We start from the raw sequence: 22,740 nt of genomic DNA, 5'->3' as shown, positions 1-22,740 counted from the left end.
GGCCGGCCGGGCCGGGCGCGCAGTCGTCGGGGTCGTGCTGGAGCGGGAAGTGATGGTGTTCGGGCGGTGGTGGTGGGCTGCCGGCGCGGGCTCGGCGGGGGTCTCGGTGAAGGGGTAGTCGAAGCGGCCGAGTTCGGAGGTCGGGGTCGACGTGAGGCGGCTGCCGGACGAGGAAAAGCTGCTAGCGGCGTTTTGCTCCTGAATCTCCTTGATAGTGCCCGCAATGTTGAGCGCCTCAACAGGGGCCTTGCGCGGCGGCGACGGGGAGGGAGCGGGGTCAAACGTAGGCTTGACGGGGTTGGAGGGGAGGGGGATGGCGGCGGGCTCGTCGGCAGCGTCAGCGGCAAAGACGGCCATGAGGGGCGGATTGGGGAACTCGACGTCCGGGGTCAGGAGCGGTGGCGGAGCCGTCGACGAGAACGACGTGCGGCGCGAGGTCGAGCTCGACGCCGAGCTGAGGGTGCCGGTCATGTCGGGGCGGAGGTACTCAAGGTCGATGTGGGGCTTGCACACGGCGTGGCCGGATTTGCCACGCCGGAGCAGAAGACAGTCGTTTGTGGACGGTATGGAGGCGGGGCGCCGGGGCGCTGCGAGAGGTCAGGACCAAGTTAACAGGAAACGTGGGTGTGGGATGTGGACAGTGCTGGAGAGGGGGTGACGAGTCGTTGTCGCTGGCGAGAGGTGCACGGACTTGGTGAAAGAGGATGATCGATGCGGTGGTGGTAGATGTGAAGATGCAACAAGCGGTGTGGACGAGTCGTGTTCGGATAGCGCGGTGGGTTTGGGGAGGGGATATAGTGTCGCCCAAGTGCTTTATGAATGCCGTGTGTGCGCAGAGTCTAAAGTAGGCTCAGGCTCTCCAAGGCGCAGGCTGCGGGCGGACGATGCGAGGAGGAGACTAGTTGGTTTGGTGTGGTGGGAGCCGCGGTTGTGGGCAAGTTGAGCAGGTGATGCCGGCGGCAAGGAATGGGAATGAGGTGATCGCAGGGCGGCAGTCGAGAGAGAAAGCGTTATACGCATGCGCCGAGGGAGAGAGTCGGTCGGGGATGTCGTGGTCCTCTTGCAGGATGGTCGGGTGAGAAGAGGAGGAGTTGGAAGTGACGAGAAGAGGAGAGAGGAGAGGAGAGAGAGAGAGAGATGGAGATGGAGATAAGGAGGAGGGCGGTAGGGCTTACTGGGAGGATGGGCGATCCGAATCGGAGAGCGAGCGAGGGAGGGAGGATGAGGATGAGGATGGGATGGGTACCAAGCGGTTAAGGGTCAACGGGCGACGAGCGAGAGAGGGGAACGACGAAGACAGCCAGCGCAGACAAGCGCAGACGAGGCAAGCGAGCGCAGACAGAGAGGAAGAGTCAGCCAGTCAGACACTGAGACATGGACCCTGAGCAGGGCGACTCGACCACCAAGCCAAGCTTCAGGGTTCAGGGACACTGCACTCAGAGGGCAGCCAGGGTCCACGAAGGCTTGAGGTACAGACAAAGGTACGGGGGATCGGACACACAACGCTTGCAGCACAGGGGGACGTGGGCTCTTGCAGTTACCGCTGGCAGTAGTGTCTGGCTGGCACAGAGCCCGCAGTGCAGAGGATGGAGGTCAAGAGGTCTGCGCGCTACGCCCAGCCAAGCACAGACAGGCGCACGGCTGATCTCTGCTGATCAGGCGATCGCCACTCTGCAGGCTTACGTACGAGCCAAGCCTGCAATCAAACTGCAGCCACCGTATTCTTTACTCTTACCTGGCCTCCTGGTCGCCTGGAAAGTCGTGCAGCAACGGTTCAGGACACACACCCCTATATTGCGTTTGATCTGCATAGGAGAGGCGACCGGCGAACCAGCGTGCAGAGACGGATAACGTGCCGGCGAACACGGCTGCAAGAGCACTCGACCCGGGCGCCGAGGCACGAGTCTCCAACCAGTAGGCAGAGGCAGATCCTCGGTCGGGAGGTTCGGTCACGTCGGGCGTCGGACAGATGGTGCCGACGGGGTTGCAACGAGTGTATTCATAGAGGAGGGGGGTTGCGCAAGTTGCGCGAGTTGACTGCGGAGGCGCGGGCCTGAGTTGTGCGGCGAGTCCTAACGAGTTCAGACGAGAGTTCAGGAGCCAAGACGAAACGAGGAGCCAGAAATACGCGATGCCTTGACCGAGACAACTGGTCAATCGCGATCGCATCCGGTACTGGAAACGCAACGCTTGCTCAGAGACGTGCGTACTCGATCCTCCATACGGTTGCTTCCGACGGATCCTTCGGACCGGCATCGCATGGCCTCGCAATTGGGGTTCGGGATGACACCGATGTGCTCTAGCTGTGCACTAGCTTGCTGAGACACTGCGTATGTTCCATCTCTACCGACGGGTCGGTCTCAACTACTGGGGAAAGGGCGTTGGCGACGGTCATCGGTCTACACTCTATGCTCAATGGTCTCCATATGCTACGGGCTATGCTCTGGTCCAGCCCAGTGGAATGCGTGTCCACACTGTGCTGCACGTGCGACCATTGCAGACGCGGTCACGGTGTGGCCAAGGGTACCGAGACCGATCGGAGCCGGACTCTGCCGGCAGGGTTGTGGCCGGCAAGCGACCCGACGTCGGCGAGACCGCGACGTACAAGGAGGACGAGTTTAGAAACGGGGGGTTCGGGGATGGAACAGCGGCGTGCTACACTTAGCCCATCTGTGTGGCTGTTGCGATCCGCGCCGAGGGTGCTTGCTGTTTTACGTGCGTGCGTCGTCTGCTGTGAAGCTGTGAAACCGCGGCTTGCGGCGACTTGCTCACAGTGCTGCGTGGTGGGCCAGTGGGTGGCATTGCCTCGTCGCGGGATAGCACTCGCTTGCACCCGGGTCGCTTGGATAGGGCTCGGGATGCTCACGCTAGACTCGGAGGGCGGTAAAGCAACCGGTTAAGCTGGCCTCACATGCTTGGTACCCGCTACGCGTGGGTTCACGGCATGCACAGCGCACTAAACGAGATCAATCTCGTAGCTGCAAGCGATCGGATTCGGGCATGGCGTCGGGCTCGCGTCGGACTCTGCGTGCGTAGAGCACGTTCTTGGATACGGCCGACGGCCGGATGGCCAACGGACAGGACAGGCCGTTAATCTCGGGCGCGGGGGCGCTGAGTGGCTGATGGCCTGGCTGATGCATATTGCGACGGATGTACGGAGAACACTGAGGGGTGAGGGGCGCCTCACTCGCTTTGCTTGGGACAGGATGGGACAAGGACTGCTGGTACTCTGTGTGCGATCAAATTCCTCGTTTTCGTTAAGCGAGGCAGGTGTGTCTGGCTGTCACCTCGTATCGGGTGCACGGGTGGGCTGTTTGGTGGGCACGCGGACACGCGTGGTATGGTTGGGGCATGCGCGCGTAGCGAGATCTGTCGCGTAGCAGAGTTTGAGACTGTCGATTGGCGCTGAGGAGTGCGGCTTGGTCAATCGAGTGGCGGTCGTTTAACGACAACACCCAAACGAGGGGGTACACCATGCTGTTGGGAACGCCTCAGATGGTTTACGTGGTCATGCATTACAGAGGAGAAGAGATTTTAATGCCCGTGAAGCTAAGAGGCTTGCCCCATGAGACTGCGCCGCCGCTTGGGTCTGCGTCGGAGGCATAGCCTCACTTGACATGAGCGATGAAGCAAGCTGATATGAAACTCCTCCTGCCAGCAGTCTCGACCAGACCGATGCCGGTGAGTGCGGTGACCGGCAGGGGTCCGTGCATGTGTCCGGACCTGAGGGTCCAGTCCGGCAAGTGGGATCGTCTGCAACCCATGTCAAGCAATGTTCCGCGCCACACGGACGACGGACGGACGAGCCACGAACAACGGACGAAGCTTTCTGCATGTATGGACGAGCAACGGCTGGTGTCCAGCAAACTGTTGCCTGGCGGCATCCAAGTATCTTGAGTGAGGATCCCTCAGGACCCAATCAGGCACAGGCACACCCAGGCGCGTTCCTGAATTAGGCCTTCGGGTTAATCCATCCCAGGCATGAGAGCAGAGGGTATTCGATCCTGGGCTGGCTGTTTGTAGAGCATGGGATTCTGTCTTTCATTTTGGCGACCCCTGGCGCATCTTAGGGAAGTCGTGGGCCTCTTCATCCAAACTACTTGGACGCATGGTCCATACAGAGGGAGAGGCTTGGTGGCGCCGGACGCCTTGCAGCCACACTGTCCCGGGCCAAGCCGCGAGCGCCGAGAGGATGTACGCTGCCCAGGTCGCTGCGCCGCTGCGGGTTCGGAGGATCGTGGAATCACACATGCACATGATCACCCGCTCGCACGCGCCGCAGCATGCCATGCCGTAGAGAGCATGCGGCGACGCAGCTCTCAGCAACCTAATCAATGTCAAGTCACCGCTGGCGTGGTAGTAACCCCGGCATGCAAAGGGATATTAATGGACCAAGTGACCCGTGCTTTGACACGGCGCCGCTGCCTGACCAGCCTGACACTCCGCTGCCGTTCTACGGCACCGTGCCATGGACTCGGGTGGGCTCCTGGGAACCCTTATCCGTGCCCAGTACAGAACCATCACATGCATTGCAGGTGGGGAGACGGCCATCCCTCGAGGAGGCGTTCACCCCCTCGTACGTAAAACCTGACATTCGGCATGGTTGCTGACATCTGGCAATGCCAGGACGGCATCTGACGGTACCGGAGTCGATAGCGAGCGGAAAGAGGCGCGGAAAGTCGTAAATCCACATCCACTTCTTGAATGCCGGCCCACCATTGACAATTCCTGGATCGCCACCCACTTCTCACCTCGCCATCTTTGCGGGGTTCGGCACAGGCGAAGTTGGCCTAAAAGTCTAGCCCACTTGAGCAGTTTACCCAGTTCATGCCGCCGCACATCACATGCTTTCCGCTTAGCTTGCATGTGGCGAGTGGGGCATGCATTTCATTGTTGCATGTCCTCGGTCTTTTCTCGCATGAAAGCACGGATGCATCACATGCTGCCGCCGGCGCCCCAGCCTAGATCGCAGGATCGGATCTGGGTTCGAGACAGCATGATTGTGCTCAATAGTAAGTCCCACACGGATCCCCATCGGGACCGCTCATGTCCCCATATCTGTCCAAGTCAGCCCGACACATCCAGACGTCAGCCACGAGCGTCGAGACGAAGGTACAATAGGTACGATGGCGGGGGTGTGGCGAAGGGGAGAGCGAAGCTTATCGGCGGCCTTGGCGGCAGCCTTGGCCGCTCGCCGGGCTGAGTAGGCTGAGCGGGCTGCATGCTGTGCAGCGCCGCCGCCGATACTCTGCCCAGACCTCCCGCCGTAACTCGCCACCTCGCAGGTCCCCCTCTCGACGCTAGCGTCGAGCTTGAGCAGAGAAAGCAATCGTAAGCCACAGGGCGGCGTCAATCCCAGTGGCGGCCGTGGCGCCGGGCGCGAAGCTAACCCAAGATAGTTCCTGGGCGCCGCGTTATTGCCCCGCATGATCTCCGCTGGGTCTGCTCCGTACATCCACAATATCCTTCGGACCCTAGCTCTCACCGAAGTCCGTTCCATTAGAAAATGTGCATACAAAGCAATCATTAGGCAACGCGCGCAGCGAGCTCAATGGATACTGAATGATTTTTGGGTTTTGCGAATTCTCCTGGAACCCAATGACAAAATTAATTCTCGTAGTTTTTCTGGCCCTTCATCCCCTTCCAACCCTCACCTTGCTCCGCTGCGCAGACGCCGAACGCTTACTCAGTGCAGCACGTCTCGTGACACAGGCTCTGAAGCATCTCCGTCCATGGAGAGACAAAGCTTCGGGGCTAGGCTTCGAGAACAGCCAAACCTTCGGGCAGACGCAAGGATCCCGCAAAAAGCAGTCGCCGGGCCGCTGCTATTTTTCGCGTCTGGCCGGTCCGGCATAGAGTGCGGGGGTGGGGTAAAACGGGCTCTCAGTTTAGACATTTCGCCCGACGAAGACAACACCGAGCCCCTCCCCTCACCCACCCTTATGGTATCCTCATGCACACCCTCGCGACCCTCAGCGATGTAGAACCGCAGCGGATATATGAAACGCGCGCCGGACATACCACCCAGGGCCCTCAGGATGGCGGCGAGACAGCCTCAGGCAAACGTGCTAGACGCCCGCCAGGCCGCCAAAGCGCCCGGATACCGTCGCACCAGGCGTAAAAATGCGAACACATTTCTGCTACAACTGCTCGAAAGCGCAAGCAACAACACAGGAGTCCGGCGTAGTGGGTTCGGGAACTCACGCACAGGCCACCAGGTCGCAACGAGGCGCGCCGGACGATCCGTCGATCCCTTCCCGCGCCATCCGTGGCGGGTGGGGGCGATCCCTCATGCAACGCCTAGTGCACACCAGCAATGCATTGGCCAGCGTCCGACGTGGCGCGAGCTGGCGCGATGTTTGCGCTCGTGCTCGCACCGGGAAAGGCGTCGTAAACAATCTCACCCGCACTCAGCACAGCCCGGCATACCGGGCATACTGATGCTTGGCTGGAATGTATGAAGACTTGGCGCCGAGCGGCGCGCGGCGTGTCCGGCGCGCCTGGCGCGCCTGGCGTGAGCGACGTGGATGGCGGGGGTCCCGTTGCGGCGCAGAAGTACTCCGCTCCCTAGGGCGTCGGTATGCGCCGCTCGGAGGAAGCTCGCGCGCCGGGTTCGGCATGGATCGCTATGCATAAGCAAGTCGCCGCTGCGCCCAGTGCCAAGTCACTGGTGCGGAGCGAAGAGGATGTCAGCGCTGCTGACGATGTCGGGCCGGCGGGTCTGGCGAGCTCAAACGGTGACATTCATGCCGTGCACGTCCGATAGGAATGGTGCGAGACTCGTAGGAAACCAAGGAGGCCAGGTCGCAAAGTTGGAGAAACTGAAGGACAGGGGGCTGTTGGCACGGTCCTCTGCATGTTCTACCGTATCTGCCGAGCAAGCATATGAGATCAGGAGTACGCAGTGCCTATGTACGGCTCATCCTCATTCTGCGAGATCCACGAATGAGTGCATACTCCTGCTCAATCAACGGTAAACACGGCAAGGACACAAGGGAGAGTCATGACGGGTGCAGGGATGTCTGCCTGATTCCAGCGTCGGGGTCAGGTCCCGGCTGCCCCTTGTTCTCGCACATCAGTCGTATACCAGCCTCACTCGATCCTTGATTGTTCCTTGGCACGGTGTCCAGTATGCCGTTCTGCATGCTCTGGGCCAGTCGCGGCCCATCGCACCTCATGCTACGCCCACCTGCGTCAGCCATGTCTTTGCGGTATTCTGGAACTCTCCAAAGGTCCACAGACCTTGATCTGCTAGGAACATGCAGAGAGATGAGCAAGATCCGCTAGATCCGGGCCCGTTGAATGGGCCCTGTCGCAAGAGCAAGTAGCCGCCGAATGCCGACATGCCGGCGTTTCCCTGCGTCTCTCATGTGCGAGAACGCGCGAACATGAGTACATTCGCTTCGCACACCATCGAGCGCGATTCCAGGACATGACACACGAGCTTCGGTGATATCTCGGAACGGGGTTGGTGCGGAGCAGACAGTGGGAACCGGGTCTCATGGAGAGGACCGGGGGTGCGGACCGGATCTGGCCTTGCAGAGGGTCTTCGAAACGGGGGTCCATGATCGTCTCGAGATCAGCGATTTGTTGTCTCAAGCGCTCGCCATTCATAGTGTCAGTGGCGGGACGGGGTGCGGCGTACGACACCGCTGCAGTGCAGCAGCGAGCGGCACAGCGGTGCACGGGACTAGGCGGGGTACCTCACGAGCGGTCAGGTGTGAGCGCGACCTCTCCGAGGCCTGCACCGAGACAAAACCGAACCGAGGGTGGCTCTGCAAGCGGTTCCTGTTCCCAACCATCGCGCATGGGCAAGCGAACACCCTCCTATCTGCAAACGAGTTAACATGCGACAGCAGTGAGTATGAGAAACGGCTGCGTCGCGTCGCGTGCGCGTCCATGACCTGGACAGTCCAGACACGGACGACGCATATCGACAAGAAGCATGCTTAATTAACATCCTGTTCCAGCGGCGGGTATCGTCTATCGCTCCTCGCATCCGACTTTCGGGGTGCCCTATTCTCCACCTTTGCGCCAATGATACGCCGCCTATTGACGAGCGGGCCATTACCGCTCTACAGCTCTGACGTAGCAGCCATTGTCTAGAACGACAACTGCACGTACCCCGCACGGCTCCACCGTCGATCCTGAGGGCATCGATACGAAGGCGGCGGGAGACGTGCCCCGCACAACCGCAGAGATTTGACCCTAGACAAGACCCCAGTTCCTGCGTGCCTCTGTTCCTCTGGTAACGTACAAGTTCCTTCGATTGACAGACGTCGCGAACACAGGTATCGCGTACAACTCGCGTCCGACGTCCGCCAAACCGAGTTCTTCTAGTGCGTAGAAACAAAGTCTCACGTGCCCCCTTTCAAAGTGCCTCGTGTGATTCCAGCATTCGTCAACACCCCCTCTATGTCCCCCCGTCTCCGCGGTGCTTTCTGAATCGTTCCTCGGACATGTGTCCGCAGCATTCGAAGGATGCAGAAGCGGCCTCAGAAACAGCGAGATTGCGAGATTGCGAGATTGCGAGACTGAGAAAAATCCCAGGTTGTTGTATCGCAGCACAAGTCCCAGACAAGATGTGATGATCTGCGCCATGACCTCGAAACTGCGATCACTGCGGTCTGGACTGCGTGGAGAATATCTTCGCAGGCCGCAGGCAGACTGACACATCTCTTCCGCGGCTGAGGCTCTTCTTCCCCTCCCCAATCGTGCCTCTGTACCTCTGACTACCCTCCTCTTCGCCGACATCGGAGTGTCCCACAATCTCGGTCTGACCGGACCGCGAATGACTGCGCCGGGACCTCGGTCCGCAACTCGACTCGTCAGCGCCCATCCAGCTCGCCAACCTCGCCAGCTGACCAGTTGGCTGTGCAGTTCAAGAATAATCTTCGGCTTGCAGCCTCGGCTGAGTCTATGAATACGCACAACGGCATCGAGCACGTCTCATGTGATCACCTGCAAGACGGCGTGGACGGCACGGGTGGGGGGCATGTGGCTCCTGGTTTCCGTCGCCGGACGTGCTGTTCGTTGAAATGATGCTCCACCGAACCCAGCAGCGACCGGTGTCACGCCGTGATCGACGGCAGACGCCGGGATGCAATTGCTCTTTCATCACTCTTCGGTGTCGGTTTGATTGTCGCGTGGTCACCCACAATCGCCGAGTATCCAAACTCTGAAAGGTGATAAGTGACGTTTGACTGAGCGTACTGACGTACTGACGTCGTCTGACGTCGAGGTCTCGTGCTGGTCCCGTGCTGCTCGTGTGCGGTCTTTCCGATCACCACCCGCCATAGCACGCAAGACGCAAGGCAGACAGCGCAACATGCTTAACGCAACTAGGCAAGGGCCAGCGTCAAGGGTAGCTCGGCGAGCTTGCTGAGCTCAGAAGCGACGCGGAGCCGCACTTCCCTCACTCGCTCGTTGAGGTTGCCTGCGTGGTCACGGGATGAGGAACTATCGCAAGAGACACCGATATCTTGCTGGGAACGCTGGTACGCGCTATCTCCACTCTGTGCCCGTCGCCTGCTGTACTGTTCCCGTCGTCAAAACGTTGTCGCTTCCACTCTGCTCGCTGAGGGCAACACCGAGTTGATGGATAGTTAATTAACGACAGGGAGGGTTCGGCGACCCTTTTGCTTACCGTGTATAAAGGCCTGGGTGGCTAGCACGACGGCGAAGAACTGGAAGGGCAGTCTGGAGGACCCAGCACAGCAAGCGGTAGTGGGATACCCCGCCGATCATCGTTTATCGCCGCGCTTCCTCCGTCGCTGAGTTTGACTGCCGAACAGGGCGGACTCACTCAACTCCACCCCCATCTCTATGGCCTTGCAGCTCAGGCTGCTGTTGACCTCGGTAATCTAAAATCTTCAAGACCATGCGGTTCAGTATCGGCGACAAGTGTCTCGCTTACGCCCCAGGGCTGGGAGTCAACCCCTGTTACCGTGTTATCTCAGCGTCTAGGAAACTCGATGACCTCGCTAAGATCTCTCCAACGGCGTGGACTCGCGATATACGCTGGGCACGCTGGTGGAGGGGCGTCGACCATAATCGAGAATTGAAGAGCCTGAAGGGAAGGCCCCGACGGAAACTCAACGCGGCGCGACTGTGTCGTGTATTTGTGCGGTTTAATCGAAACGAGCCAAAACGTGCGTCGTTTCTGACTGTGCCCCACACAACCAGTGCGGGGCTCGGTATCCTCGATCGCTTCCGGTCTGATCAAAAGTCCGACGGACCTGGGCACCAGCAGACGATCACTGCTTCGCTTCGCTGCTTAAACGACCACAGGTTCGTCGGGCTCGCCAGCGGATGTATGCGCCTTCTGTCCTGTCCTGCGTGAACTCTACTCTCCACTCGAACGTCGCAGGCGCGACCGAGGACGAAGGAGACGAAGGAGACAAAGGAGAGGACGGGGACGCCGTGACCTCGCCGACAACTGTCGGCCGAAACTGGCTTGCTTGTCCCCGTTCCGAGTATCGCGGGTATCGCGGGGCTCGCGGGGCTCGGTGACTCTCGCTTGCCCTACCCTGCACACCCTGCCGCTGTTCGGCTCCTGTTCAACGGGACCGAGATACGGCTACCTGAGGGCTTGGTGGCGGGTTTCACACATGCCCGCTGCCCCGTACAACGTGCTCACTGTCAGTCAATCGTCTTTGGCCATTCGAGACTGTAGAACCATCCCTTGAGATTGGGGGATAGGAAGGAGGCGGAGACTTTGGAGGATGGTATTTCTGCGGATTGTGAGAGTGGTCAATATTTGGTGTGGCGAGCTGCGCTGACTCCAGAAGCCTGATGAAGGCTCCCTTGGTAGTTGGTGGCTGGGCGGTCACAGTCGACGCTGGCGAGGACACTCTCAAACTGACCTGCGCTGACCGACCTGAACTCATCATGGCCGGAGCGGGACCGCCAACTATTTACACGCTCACTGGGCCTCCAGTGTCTCTAATCTTGAGTAGGACTTCCGAGGAAGGTAGTGTTTTGCCGGGAAGTTGGTGCTCACTTTGCTCGCTGCGCTCGCATGCACGTCTGATTCTTTTGCATAGCCGCACTAACCTACACCGGCGCTTTGGGCGTCGGAATATATAAACTACTGACTGTAAAACTCTTTTCACTGCAGACGGGGGAGACAGGAGACAACTCACGCCGGAGCGCACGTACTGCGCTCACAAACAGGGCACGCTTACTCGTCCTTGGTGTCGTAGGACGAGTCGATGGGGCCCATGAGAAGCTTGAGCAGCCAGAGCTCGGGGGTCAGGTCGATGCGCGACTTGCGCATCATCTCGGCCTGCTCCGCCTCGTAGTTGGAGGTGCAGTCGACGAGGTTGCCGACCTGCGGATGGTTGTCGAGCGTCTCGAGGAAGGCCTGCGCCTTCTGGTCGTTGCCGACCTGGGCGAACTCTGGGAAGTGTCAGCGGTGAGCTCTTGACGAACACGAGGCAGCGCAATTCTACCAAGCCATTGGGCTACGCCACTGGCTCGAACTGCGCGCTGCGGGGTGGCTTACGGTACGAGATGGCGTCGCTACCGTATCTCGAGTTGCGCAGCTCGTGGTCAGTGCGGAGGATAACGTTGAAGATCTCGTCCTTGTTCTCGCCGGCGGGGGTTCCGTCGGTGATGGTGATGACGACGACGGGCTTCTGGAGCTGGCCGGAGCGGGCGGGGTTGAGCACGAGGGGCTGGATGACCTTGTTCATGAGGTTGGTGCCGAGAGGGGTGAGACCAGAGAACTTGACCTGCTGCAGGAGCTGCATGGCCTGCTGCTCGTTCGTGATGTTGTTGCCCTGAACGTTCGAGTTCATGAAGCGGACCTGGATACCGTCGTGGTCGAAGAGCGAAGTCGCGTATGCGACACGGCTGAGGATGCTGCCTGTCAGTTGGTACGCGGAGGTCGACAACTCACAGCTTCAGGTCGTCAATGCGCTCGCCGTTCTCCTCGAATTGCATCGAGCCGGAGTCATCGACGTAGAGGATGACATCGAAAAGCGCAAGCTTGACCTGTAGACGGTTAGCACCAGCGCTGTAAACCTCTGCACGATCGTGCTAGTCACTCACAAGCTCAGTGGCAAGCTCGAGGGGCATGCGCCACTCCTGAGCGATCTTGGGGAGAGCGCCAGAAGCCGCGACACGCTGGGCGACCTGCTCGAGCGAGCCGGGCGGGTAAAAGGCCTGGATTTTCTGCTGCACGGATGTTAGCATCAATCGAAAAGTCTAGCGGCGATACTCACGTCCTGGACACAGGTCTGGAGCTGCTGGAGAAGAACCTGGGCGCTGGGGCCACCACCGGGAGCGGGAGCACCACCGGCGGCGCCGAAGCCGCCAGGCTGCTGGCCAGGCTGGCCGTACTGGCCCTGCTGCTGACCGTACTGACCGGGCTGCTGGCCAGGGGCACCGTAGGGCTGCTGACCGGGCTGGCCGTACTGACCAGGCTGCTGGCCGGGCTGTCCGTACTGTCCGGGCTGCTGACCAGGCTGGCCATACTGTCCCTGCTGGCCGGGCTGCCCGTACTGTCCCTGCTGACCAGGCTGCTGGCCGTACTGTCCCTGCTGTCCCTGTTGTCCGTACTGGCCCTGCTGGCCAGGTTGCTGGCCGTATGCGGGAGGCTGTCCGTACTGGCCCTGCTGTCCGTGCTGCTGTCCAGGCTGGCCGTACTGGCCCTGCTGCTGGCCAGGAGCGCCGTACTGCTGCTGACCGGGCTGCTGGCCATACTGGCCACCCTGCTGTCCGGGCCTGTGGTAGTACATCAGCGGATCGCCCTTTCGGAAACCAATGGCGGAAGCACGGAGTGGATGGCGAGGGTCGTCGATATGACGAGAAGACTTGCAGGTAGATCGAAGCTTGTCGACGAGTGATGATGTTGCAGAATGCAGTGGCGACAAGGAAAAAGCTCAGTGCGAGGTGCACGAGGATCCGTTCCTCGCTACGGCGCAGATCGCCATGGCGCAGCAGACCATGGACACCATCCACACCGAACAGTCACTGCGCCGGGATTCCCGCTCTGCCATCCATCGTGTACTTGCCGTCACACACACTCACCTCTGACCAGGAACAGGAGGGGCGCCGGGGGGAGCACCGTACTGTCCTCCGGGAGGAGGAGGGGCGCCGTACTGACCGGCGCCGCCAGGAGGAGGAGGAGCACCGGCGGGAGCGCCGTACTGGCCGCCGGGGGGAGCACCGTAACCTCCGGGGGCTCCTCCGGGAGCGCCGCCTGCGGCGTTGGCAGCAGCTAGCTTTGATGCGAGACCCATGTTAGAGTGGCAAAAAAGATGTGGATGGGGTGGATTTGAGGATGAGAAAGGAAGAGTGAAACAAGTCGAGGAGGATGATGCATTAATGCCAGGAGTGTTGTTCAGCCAGCCAGTGCATGGACCGCCGTAACCACCATACCAGCGTACGCCCAGGAATGACGCAGCATGTCGCAGAGGAGATCGCCTTAGTGTGGACATCGGCGACCGGCGGGCCAATCAGAGCCAGTGATAAGACGGTCCATCGCACAGCTTGTATCGCATTTGCAATGCCAGCCTCACACTTAACGTGGAATGCCAGGCTGTGTCAGCTTGAGGGGTCGTCTCCCACTGGCCTGAGTCCCCACCAAGCCGGCGGCCCACCGCCAAGCCTTTGACATTGTTCTTGGATCTGGCGAACGCGTGGCTTTTAAGGCTCTTACATAATGAGGAGGGGGGCGAGTGCATCACGTGATTCCCCTATGGGCTGCATTTAGAGTTAATTGCCTCCGCCGCAAGCATGGTCGCACGGTTGCCAATCAATGGGCGACGATCAGCGCAAAAGTCGTCGTCGCGAGCAGCGCGAGCAAGGAGCCTGGACAATAAAGTTTTTGCAATTATAAACCTTGGGTTCTGGGATTGTAATCAAGACTGAGGAGCTTGGACGACGGCCATTAGCGGAGGCTAATACAGCAATACTGAATTCCTGTCCTCACATCCTCAGGCGGGACGCGTGCTGGTCAAGGAGTCATAGGAGTCGGGTCGAGGAAACCCATGAAGCCACAGGGATTGTGGTCGTGGTCGACCACGCGCGGCAGGAGCGAGGGCAGAGCATTCCCAGGACAAGCTGTTGAGGATGAGGGTTCCCTTGCTCTTTTGGTTGGCAGTGCACAGACAGCGACCACGATCCAGCGCAGAGACAAGCAGACGAACAGATGACAGGCTGAGGGTTGAGCGACTGTCAGCCAACCCAGAGTGCACAGAAGGACCCGCGCTCATGACACCCAAGCTCCAACAGGGCCACGCCCAACACGCCCAGCCATACATCAAGTTTCCTTCCCCCTCTCTCAATAAGTAACTCCATGCATCATGTCCACGCTAGCCGTACCGCACAGGGGCAACCAACACACACGCACACAGCCCGTGCACAGTATGCAAAGTAGGGAGTGCGCATGGTATATGCATAGGGTGTACGTTCCAGCCTACGAACGCAGCGAGGTCACCGCACCTCCACCGCAGGCAACGAACGCCATTAGGAGTCAGGCATGCCCAGGCAGCCAGTCAGCCAGTCAGCCCCAGCCTGTGCCCTCCGCCCTCCGCACCCTCTCTGTCATCTTTTCCTTCTTTCTCTATTTCCTCTTCCTCAACGCCTGTTCACACTTCACTCCCACCTCTCTCCCTCCCCCTCCTCTCTCCCGTCTCCTCCTGTTCCGACCTCCCCTTGACATCACGACGACCCTCGACGACGTCTTGTTTTAACGACTCCACGATCTGCACTACCCTCTTGCACCACCCACAACAAATCATCCGCCCTGCATTCACCCACAACAATCCACCCCCCTTCATAACAACCATCCCACCAACCTTTCACCCGCATCCACCTCTCGCATTCGCACTCAGAGCCACTCTGTGTCGATCTCCTCCTCAAGCAGACAGCATTGTATCCCCGATTCCGACGCTAACGGTCTCGGTCCTCTCCGCAAACCTAGTTCTCGTTTCCTGTTTCCCGTCCTTTTCAACCCCCTAACACGTCAACAGTTGACCAACGTGACGACCGAGTCTCAGTGACAGTTTTCCATTCAACTCTGCCTGTCACCGCGCTTCGGACTAGCAGTCGTTCGTTCGTGACGTCTCTTTCTGGTCGCTTTGTGATCTATTCATATCCCAACGCCACCCCCTTCCAACAGACTTGTGTTGTTTCACGGGTACCTTCCAGGCTCTGTTTACACACACGCCTGTTTCCCTTCGACGACAATCACGAATTAACTGGTTTACACACCAACCCCGACGTCTCCTGTGCTTAAGTCCGTTTGTTTTCTGTGGCTTCCTCGGATCAGACTGGCATCATGAGTCATCAACACTCTTCCCCGCCTCTGCCCAACCTGCAGTCGCTGTCCATCAACCCCTCGCCTTACGGAGAGTACCCCTACAACAACGTGTTCGGCCCTCCCGTCGCTACGCCTTCCGGTGCCCCCACTCGCGGCTGGACTAGCAGTCCCAAGCAGCGCGGCTCGCGCTCCGGAATTCCTTCCGTAAGTTTAACATCATGGCGGCAAGTCAATCTGTTTAGGGCCCGTCTTGGCCTGAGCACTCTTACTCCCGCAAACTGTACCCCGGAACCACGTTAACGTTCTACAGGCTTGGTTTGATCCTCAGGTGACGGAGAATGGCGGCGGTGGCCACCATTACGACGTGTTCCGTCGCGGCGATGGAGCGTCGCCCACCATCTCGGCTCCGTCTACGGCCAGCTCTGGTGCGACTCCGGCGCAGCCGTACTATCCCGCTTTCAGCATCGACCCGTTCCCTTCGATGGGCCTGGCGCCCTCGCCTCCCCCCTCCGTTCCCTACGGAATGGCTCCGGGATCGGCTGCCTTTGCTCCCTTTGCGTCGCAGCATGTCACATCGATGCCGCAGCGTCCGACTCAGTGGCGTGGAATGATCCCCACCCCTGATGACGATGTCATCCCGACGGCGATCGTCATCAAGAACATTCCGTTTGCCGTATCGCGTGAGACGCTGCTGGCCATCATTGAGTCACTCGGCGCTCCCCTGCCCTATGCGTTCAACTACCACCACGACAACGGCGTCTTCCGCGGCCTTGCCTTTGCCAACTTCCGTGCTCCCGAGGAGGCTGCCAGCGTCGTCGCGGCTCTGAACGGTTACGATGTGCAAGGTCGCAAGCTCCGCGTCGAGTACAAGAAGGTCCTTCAGCCTGGGGAGAAGGATCGCATCGAACGTGAGAAGGCTATCAAGCGCATGAAGAGCATGCAGCTCGACTCGGTCAAGACGCCCATCGAGCCCTCGCACGCTCACAACAATGCGCACAACAACTCGCACGGCAACTCGCACAACAACATGCAGCGCAACGGCCACCACCAACAGGTGTCTTACGGCGACTCGTCCAACGATGACCGCAGCCCGACTCAGTCGTCCGGCTCCAACAAGTCTGACACCCTCCCGGTGTCGCTGGACCTCAACGATCCGGCCACGCTGTCTATCTACAACATGGTCTACATGTTCAAGGAGGATCGCATGCGCGATGAGTTGGTTCTTTCCAGGAACCTCTCGCCGACTGAGCGCCGTATCGTGCACCTCGTTGCGCAGAAGCTGTCCTTGACCAGTGTCACTAAGGGTGACGGCGATGCCAAGCATGTCGTGGTCACTAAGGACACGCCCAAGTCGACCCAGTCGACTACGCACACGAGCTACCTCCAGCCTTACCCCGAAGGAAACGGTCACGGCCTGCGCATTAAGAAGTCGATGCCGGACCTGCGCGGCTTCAATGGCCCTGTTGTTGCCCGCGACCCTGCTCGCAGCCTGACCCCGCAGCGCTCTTCTGGTAACCTCCGTGAGACTGCTGTCGCTGGCGTCGTTGGTGGTCGCGACTACTCGTCCATGGGAGCGTCGCATGGCCGCCGCCTTCTTGGATCAGGCACCTTCAACAGCTTCTTCGGCGCGCCCGTCGGCGCCCCTCCCGTTCCTCCTCTTCCTGCGTCGCTGAGCGATCTGCACGGAGATTCGGGTTCGCAGCCTCTGCGCAACCCTCGTGGGCCCGTCGGCGAGTCGCGCGGTTTCTCGTCTGGTACCTTCCCGCGCGTCGCCAGCTCGCTCCGTGGTGTCCCCGGCTCTCTGGCTCTTCCGCGCGACACGCTCAGCCGTCGCCTCAGTGAGGAGGACGAGCAGGACTCTTCGCGTGCCAACGCGCGCGAGGAGCTTGATATCTAGGAGAGCACCTCGCTCGTCCTGGACCTGTCGACCGACAAGTGCACCTCGCTGCGCGTCCGTCGGCTGCACAAGTCAAGCCTCAGCCTGTCGGGGATGCGCCTCCATGCGCGCACTCTGAGCCTCCGACCCCACTCTCCTCGTCGCAAGACGAGTCTCCCCGCCCTTCTGCCTCCCCGGACCCGATCTGTTCCCAGCATCGAAGTCTCGAGTGAGTCTGACTGAACGAGCACGACCTGCAACGTCGCAACGTCTCAACACGGCGTCAAAACCCCCCAACCCTCTAGAGAGAACACCTGAAATGACCGCCACGCAACCCCATCTCCTCACTCCTCACTCGTTTCCTCTCCCTCCCCCACCTTCTCCCCCATGATGAGCATTATAGTTATCCATACTGCCCCGTCTTGAATTATGGCTGGCCAACAGGCGGAGAAATGTACTTGTACCCCGAGCGCGAACGAGGTCACGTCCACAAAGCCATGCAACAGAATATGCACAGAACATTTCAATCGGTGTGGAGCCAGGACAAACACGACGATGACACGATGCGCAAGCATGACTCCCACGCGAACAGGCCCGAGCCTCATGACCTGGAAGCATAAAGCCTAACTGCGCCGCTGAGCAGACAGAGCGCAATCAGCCATGCACACACCGAAGGGCGAGGCAAGCGAGATCGCAACGCACAATGTCAGGCTGGTGAGGCTCTAGCGACGTTGGCTTCATGCTACGTCCTGTGGTTTCTTGGCAGCTGTGGCGGGGGAAAGGAAGAAGAAGTAGGGACAGGCACGGGCTGGGAACTGGCAGTGTTCCTCGCAATCCTAGCCGAGCTTCAAGGGAAGAAAGAGTGCCTGGTGAATATCGCGTGGTGCAGATGTTCTATTTGTTCCAGGAGGCCGCCTGGCCGGCGTCCCTCTACGATACACGCGTGCACGGTCAACGGCCAGCAACTCAGCTCTATGTCTCTATGTCCACAGCCCATAGTCCTCAGTCCATAGTCCTCGACCCATAGTCCTCAGTCTCCATCGTCCACAGCCCTTTTGAGTCCGAACTCGTGGATGCCAGGGCTTATGCAGCGACTTTCTGCGTGGTTTGTGAAGTTGGAGGCGGGTCAGGAACGTTTTGCCGTGGAACAGCGTCTTCGATGGTCTCTCGTAATGACGAAATCGGGGGACACAGATGAACTTGGAGAGGATCTAGGTGCGTATCGGACATAACGTACAAACCCGATGTACGTCGCTGGATTCTGGCCTCTCACTCTGCGAGGTAGAGAGAGGTTTCGGATCTTTGGGAGGAGGCTGATGTAAGATTCCCACCGATTTTGTCCTTGGGAACATAACGAGTGCGTACTCGGGAAGGCCTAGAAGAAGGGACGCTTCCAAGCGAAGTGTGTACGGTGTGAGGGATCGATCCCATCTGCATGCGGTCTTGGACACTCGTTCCCAGTCACGAAGAAGGGCTGGAATACTCAATGCTCCGTCCGCCTCGAGCATCAGTCCGGCTTGGCTCGGTCTACTGAGTACCTCCGGCTGGTCGATCACGCTCGTCACAACCGGATAAGAAATGCACCGTGCGCCGCTTGTGTCTTGACGTTTGTGTAAAACTGTCTGTTGAACGTCTGGTGCATTCGGAGCCGTGCAGCAATGGAGAAGCTTGGACCTCTCGTCGGCGTCGGAGATGTCCGTCGCCACTCGACCATACCTAAACCCTCTTACGGCCGTTGTGGAGATGCCTTTTGCTTTCGGCGCCCATAGTGCTGGTCGCACATGCAGTGATACAAATCATCTCCTCGTCATGATCACTTGTGCCGGGCCCCGCTTCCCCACTTAAAACCTAGCTCCGCTGGATCTACACTCCGTGAGATTGCGGAGATGTCCACTGTGTCTGTGCGCAGAGGGTATGTCACGGGACATGAGGGCTGGGATTCGGGATTCAAAGCGAGGTAGTAGCCGGCTATCACTCCTTGCCTGGATTCCTCGGCGAAGAGCGACGGCGGTGGGGCCACTTATATCAGTCTTAGGCCCACCTGGGTGCATGCCTTCTCCTCTCCACTGGCCTGCACCTGCACTTTACTCTTCTACTTGCACCCCCAGCACCCAGTTCGCGAACCCGACGAACCGAAAGACGACAGCATGACCCGTGACGAGACCCAGAGCGAGGCCCGCTCCGCCCTCGAAGGACCCGATGGCGACCCCGAAGCGATCGGGTACGAAATCCCCTCCTTCCCGCTCGGCACGCGCCGCAAAGTCCGCGTGATCACGATCGGAGGCGGCGCCAGCGCCATCACGATGGCGTACCAGATCAAGAAACACGCCGAGAACGTCGACATGGTTGCGTATGAGAAGTCCCCCGAGCTCGGCGGGACGTGGTTTGACAACAGGTGGGTTCCCTTTGCCGCGGCTTAGGTGTCAGACTAAGGCGCGGGCACCTGTTGGAGCCCCGATAGATGTCGGTGAAGGCGTCGCTTTTCCTCTGACACAGTCCAAGTCGACTGGCGCAACTGGAGCAGGCGGGACGAGCACAGGCTAACTACGCCCAGGTACCCCGGGTGCGCATGCGACGTTCCCTCTCACGCGTACCAGTTCAGCTACCAGCCGTACTCGGGCTGGTCGCGGTTCTACTCTGGCTCGCCCGAGATTTGCGCCTACATGAACTCGATCGTGGACGATCACGGGCTCCGCGACATGTTCAAGGTCAGCCACGAGGTCGTCGGCGCACACTGGGACGACAAGGCGCAGGAGTGGGTCGTCAAAGTCAAAGGACCCAACGGCGAGTTTGAGGACAGGGCCGAGTTCCTCGTCAACGGGAGCGGTATTCTCAAGTAAGTCGGAGTGTGGGAGAGTCCACAATGGCCTTTCCTCGAGGCATTCGCGGCCACCGCTAAACTCCTCACACTCGCTCCGCTCGTGCCGCTCGCTCCGCTAACGTGTTGCTAGCAACTGGAAATGGCCCGACATCGACGGCATCGAGTCCTTCAAGGGCAAGCTGATGCACACGGCGCAGTGGGATGACAGCTACGACTTTGCGGGGAAGAAGATCGCCGTGATCGGCGTCGGTTCCTCTGCGGTGCAGGTCATTCCCCAGCTGCAGAAGCGTGTCGAGCACATGACGTGCTTCATCCGTTCCGGAGCTTGGATCACGGACGGCGGCGCCGCGGCCAAATATGCCGGTCCGAACGGCGCCAACAAGGATTACACGGACGCGGAGAAGGCACTGTGGGCGGCCGACCCGGAGGAGTTCCTCAAGTACCGCAAGGAGGTCGAACAGGAGGTCAACGCCCGCTACAGGATGTACCTGAAGGAGGAGGAGCTGCAGAAGCAAGTGCGCGCGTTTGCCGAGCAGCGCATGACCGAGCGTCTGGCGAAGAAGCCCGAGCTCGCTGCCCTCCTCACGCCAAAGTTTGCCCTGGGGTGCCGCCGTCTCACGCCTGGGAACGGCTTCCTCGAGTCTCTGTGCGAGGACAATGTGACCGTCGTCTCGAACCCGATTGCACGGATCACGGAGAAGGGTCTCGAGACCCGCGACGGCACGCACGTCGACGTGGACGCCATCGTGTGCGCGACCGGCTTTGACGTCTCCCTCCTGCCCCGCTTCCCCTTCTTTGGGCGCGAGGGTGCCGACCTCCGCAAGCGCTGGAGCGAGGGCTTCGTCGAGGGCTACATGTCGCTCATGGTGCCCGACTTCCCGAACTACTTCACGTTCCTCGGGCCCTCGGCGCCCGTCGCGCACGGCTCGCTCACGCAGACAATCGAGCGCTGCAGTATCTGGATGCTGAAGGCGATCTCCAAGATGCAGGCCGAGGGCGTGGCGAGCATCGCCCCCAAGGCAGACATTACGCGCAAGTTCAACATCCACCGCAACGCGCTCATGCCCACTACGTTGTGGAGCAGCTCCTGCTCGTCCTGGTACAAGAACGGAAAGGCGAATGGGCCCGTCATGGCCATCCATCCCGGAAGTAAGCTGCACTTCTTCGAGATGATCCGCGAGCCGCGCTTTGAGGACATGGAGATCGAGTATATCGGCGACAACCCTTTCGCGTATCTCGGTAACGGGTTCTCGCTCGTCGAGCTCGAGGACGACTGCGACCACTCGTGGTACGTGTCCAAGCCGTGGGACGGGGCGCTCCCGTACGACAGGCCGAAGAAGCCGGTCGAGGACGCCGATAAGCAGGCCCAAAAGGCGTAGGTAATCCTGGGCACCAGATGCTTAACGTTGTAGTGCAGAGTTGTAGTAGTTACGAATCGATCTTGGGTGTGTATGCATGCAGCTCTTCCTGATTTTGACTGCTTGTCCGATATGGTCTTTTCAGGGCTCGAGGGGTCGATGGCCGTGCAGCTCTCGCGGCCTCGCAGTCGTCAGAGCCGGTAGGTTGCTGATGCCTATTCCCACCAACATGATGCACTGTCTCTGTCTCTCCCCTCCTGCTTCTGCTTATCAGCATGCGCGTATCTGGCGTTGGCAGCTGTCATCAGACGGCGTTGTTAGTAACCGGAATGACGGCTCGGACATGACCGGACAATGGATCTGCGGGATCAATCGCGTCAACAACGATGACGCTCGGTCGAGTTGCGATTCATGTCTTCCTCGCACATTCCTGGCGTTCACCTGCTCCACGGTCTTTACTCACACGTTCTACCACTCGTGACTGTCATGTCGCAGCCGGTGTCGCCGAGGCTAATACGCCCGCCGCTGAACACGTTTGTGTCGTCGTCAACGCTAGGCTCGATCCCCGTCACGCCGTGCCAGATCCATCCCGAATGGACAAGCGGCGACTTCAAGTTGGTCTCGAACGATCACTGGGTATTCATGGTGCCGATGTATCTGCTTCAGACATGGTCGTGAGTTAGCCGCTGCTCGTTTACCTAATTCCCAGCGAGACGTTCCGCGACACTTTAGAAACCGGCACGGGCAAGATGGAGGTGCAGCTCGACGACAGCAGTGTGACGCTGCACTACTTTCTCTGGTTCATAACGCGGGTGGAGCTGTTCGACGTGCCCGACGCCGAGACGCTGCTCGACCTCGGCCTCTTCATGAACAAGTACAACTGTCCCCTCGCGTACAAGCTGTACATTGACAAGGTGCGCGCCGTCATCGACAACTGCGAGCTGGCACCGTACCAGCTGTTCCAGCTCGGCGCTGGGCTGCGCAATGCCAGCTTCTGCTGCCGTGCCATACAACAGTCCGGTCCCGGGGGCAAGTGCCCGAAACCCCGCCCCGATCACCTCTATCACGAGTGCACAGTCAGCCCTCACTGCTTCCCGAAGAAGGCGGGCATGGGACTGCCCAAGGCATACCTCTGGGCGCTGGCGCTCGCGGACGTGCCGGAGATCACGGTAGATTGGGATCCGGATGTCGATGACGAGGACGATGCAAGACCAATGACGAAGAGGTCGTACCGGAGAACACTGCTTCAGATGGCAGGGTGGAACTTTCTCAAGGCGCTGAAGGAGACGGACGCCATCGACGAGTAGTGCTGTTCTGCACAGTCTAGAAGAGTCACACCCCCAACCTGGGGAGGTGTGATCAGCGCGCAGCGGGTGCATTCCGCCCACTGATCCACCGACATCAACACTCGCGT

The 22,740-nt window shown here is 59.8% G+C and overlaps 5 protein-coding genes across 5 annotated transcripts; 3 read left to right on the top strand and 2 right to left on the bottom strand.

The window, feature by feature from the left end:
• Window positions 1-1,731: 1,731 nt before the first annotated feature.
• A1Q1_03231 (uncharacterized protein) lies at window positions 1,732-2,256 on the bottom strand (the record flags this gene model as incomplete). The annotated part of the gene is made up of 1 exon (XM_014323511.1): window positions 1,732-2,256. The coding sequence occupies one exon, from the start codon at window positions 2,254-2,256 to the stop codon at window positions 1,732-1,734; it is 525 nt and encodes a 174-aa protein (XP_014178986.1).
• Window positions 2,257-2,332: 76 nt separating this feature from the next.
• Window positions 2,333-2,665, top strand: A1Q1_03230 (uncharacterized protein; the record flags this gene model as incomplete). Its single annotated transcript, XM_014323510.1, has 1 exon — window positions 2,333-2,665. The coding sequence occupies one exon, from the start codon at window positions 2,333-2,335 to the stop codon at window positions 2,663-2,665; it is 333 nt and encodes a 110-aa protein (XP_014178985.1).
• Window positions 2,666-11,182: 8,517 nt separating this feature from the next.
• On the bottom strand, window positions 11,183-13,247 carry A1Q1_03229 (uncharacterized protein; the record flags this gene model as incomplete). Its single annotated transcript, XM_014323509.1, has 6 exons — window positions 11,183-11,400; window positions 11,507-11,856; window positions 11,903-11,997; window positions 12,055-12,180; window positions 12,228-12,729; window positions 13,036-13,247. The coding sequence occupies 6 exons, from the start codon at window positions 13,245-13,247 to the stop codon at window positions 11,183-11,185; spliced, it is 1,503 nt and encodes a 500-aa protein (XP_014178984.1).
• Window positions 13,248-15,289: 2,042 nt separating this feature from the next.
• Window positions 15,290-17,168, top strand: A1Q1_03228 (uncharacterized protein; the record flags this gene model as incomplete). Its single annotated transcript, XM_014323508.1, has 2 exons — window positions 15,290-15,475; window positions 15,582-17,168. The coding sequence occupies 2 exons, from the start codon at window positions 15,290-15,292 to the stop codon at window positions 17,166-17,168; spliced, it is 1,773 nt and encodes a 590-aa protein (XP_014178983.1).
• A 2,126-nt stretch (window positions 17,169-19,294) lies between these two features.
• Window positions 19,295-22,633, top strand: A1Q1_03227 (dimethylaniline monooxygenase, putative; the record flags this gene model as incomplete). Its single annotated transcript, XM_014323507.1, has 7 exons — window positions 19,295-19,542; window positions 19,702-19,983; window positions 20,099-21,343; window positions 21,386-21,413; window positions 21,472-21,526; window positions 21,822-22,004; window positions 22,059-22,633. 7 exons carry the CDS (start codon window positions 19,295-19,297, stop codon window positions 22,631-22,633), a joined length of 2,616 nt encoding a protein of 871 aa, XP_014178982.1.
• Window positions 22,634-22,740: the final 107 nt, after the last annotated feature.

This window comes from Trichosporon asahii, assembly GCF_000293215.1.
Source record: "Trichosporon asahii var. asahii CBS 2479 unplaced genomic scaffold scaffold00054, whole genome shotgun sequence".
Taxonomy (NCBI): Eukaryota; Fungi; Basidiomycota; class Tremellomycetes; order Trichosporonales; family Trichosporonaceae; genus Trichosporon; species Trichosporon asahii.
Note: the sequence above shows the minus strand (reverse complement) of the source record. Positions and strands in the feature narration are given on the sequence as shown.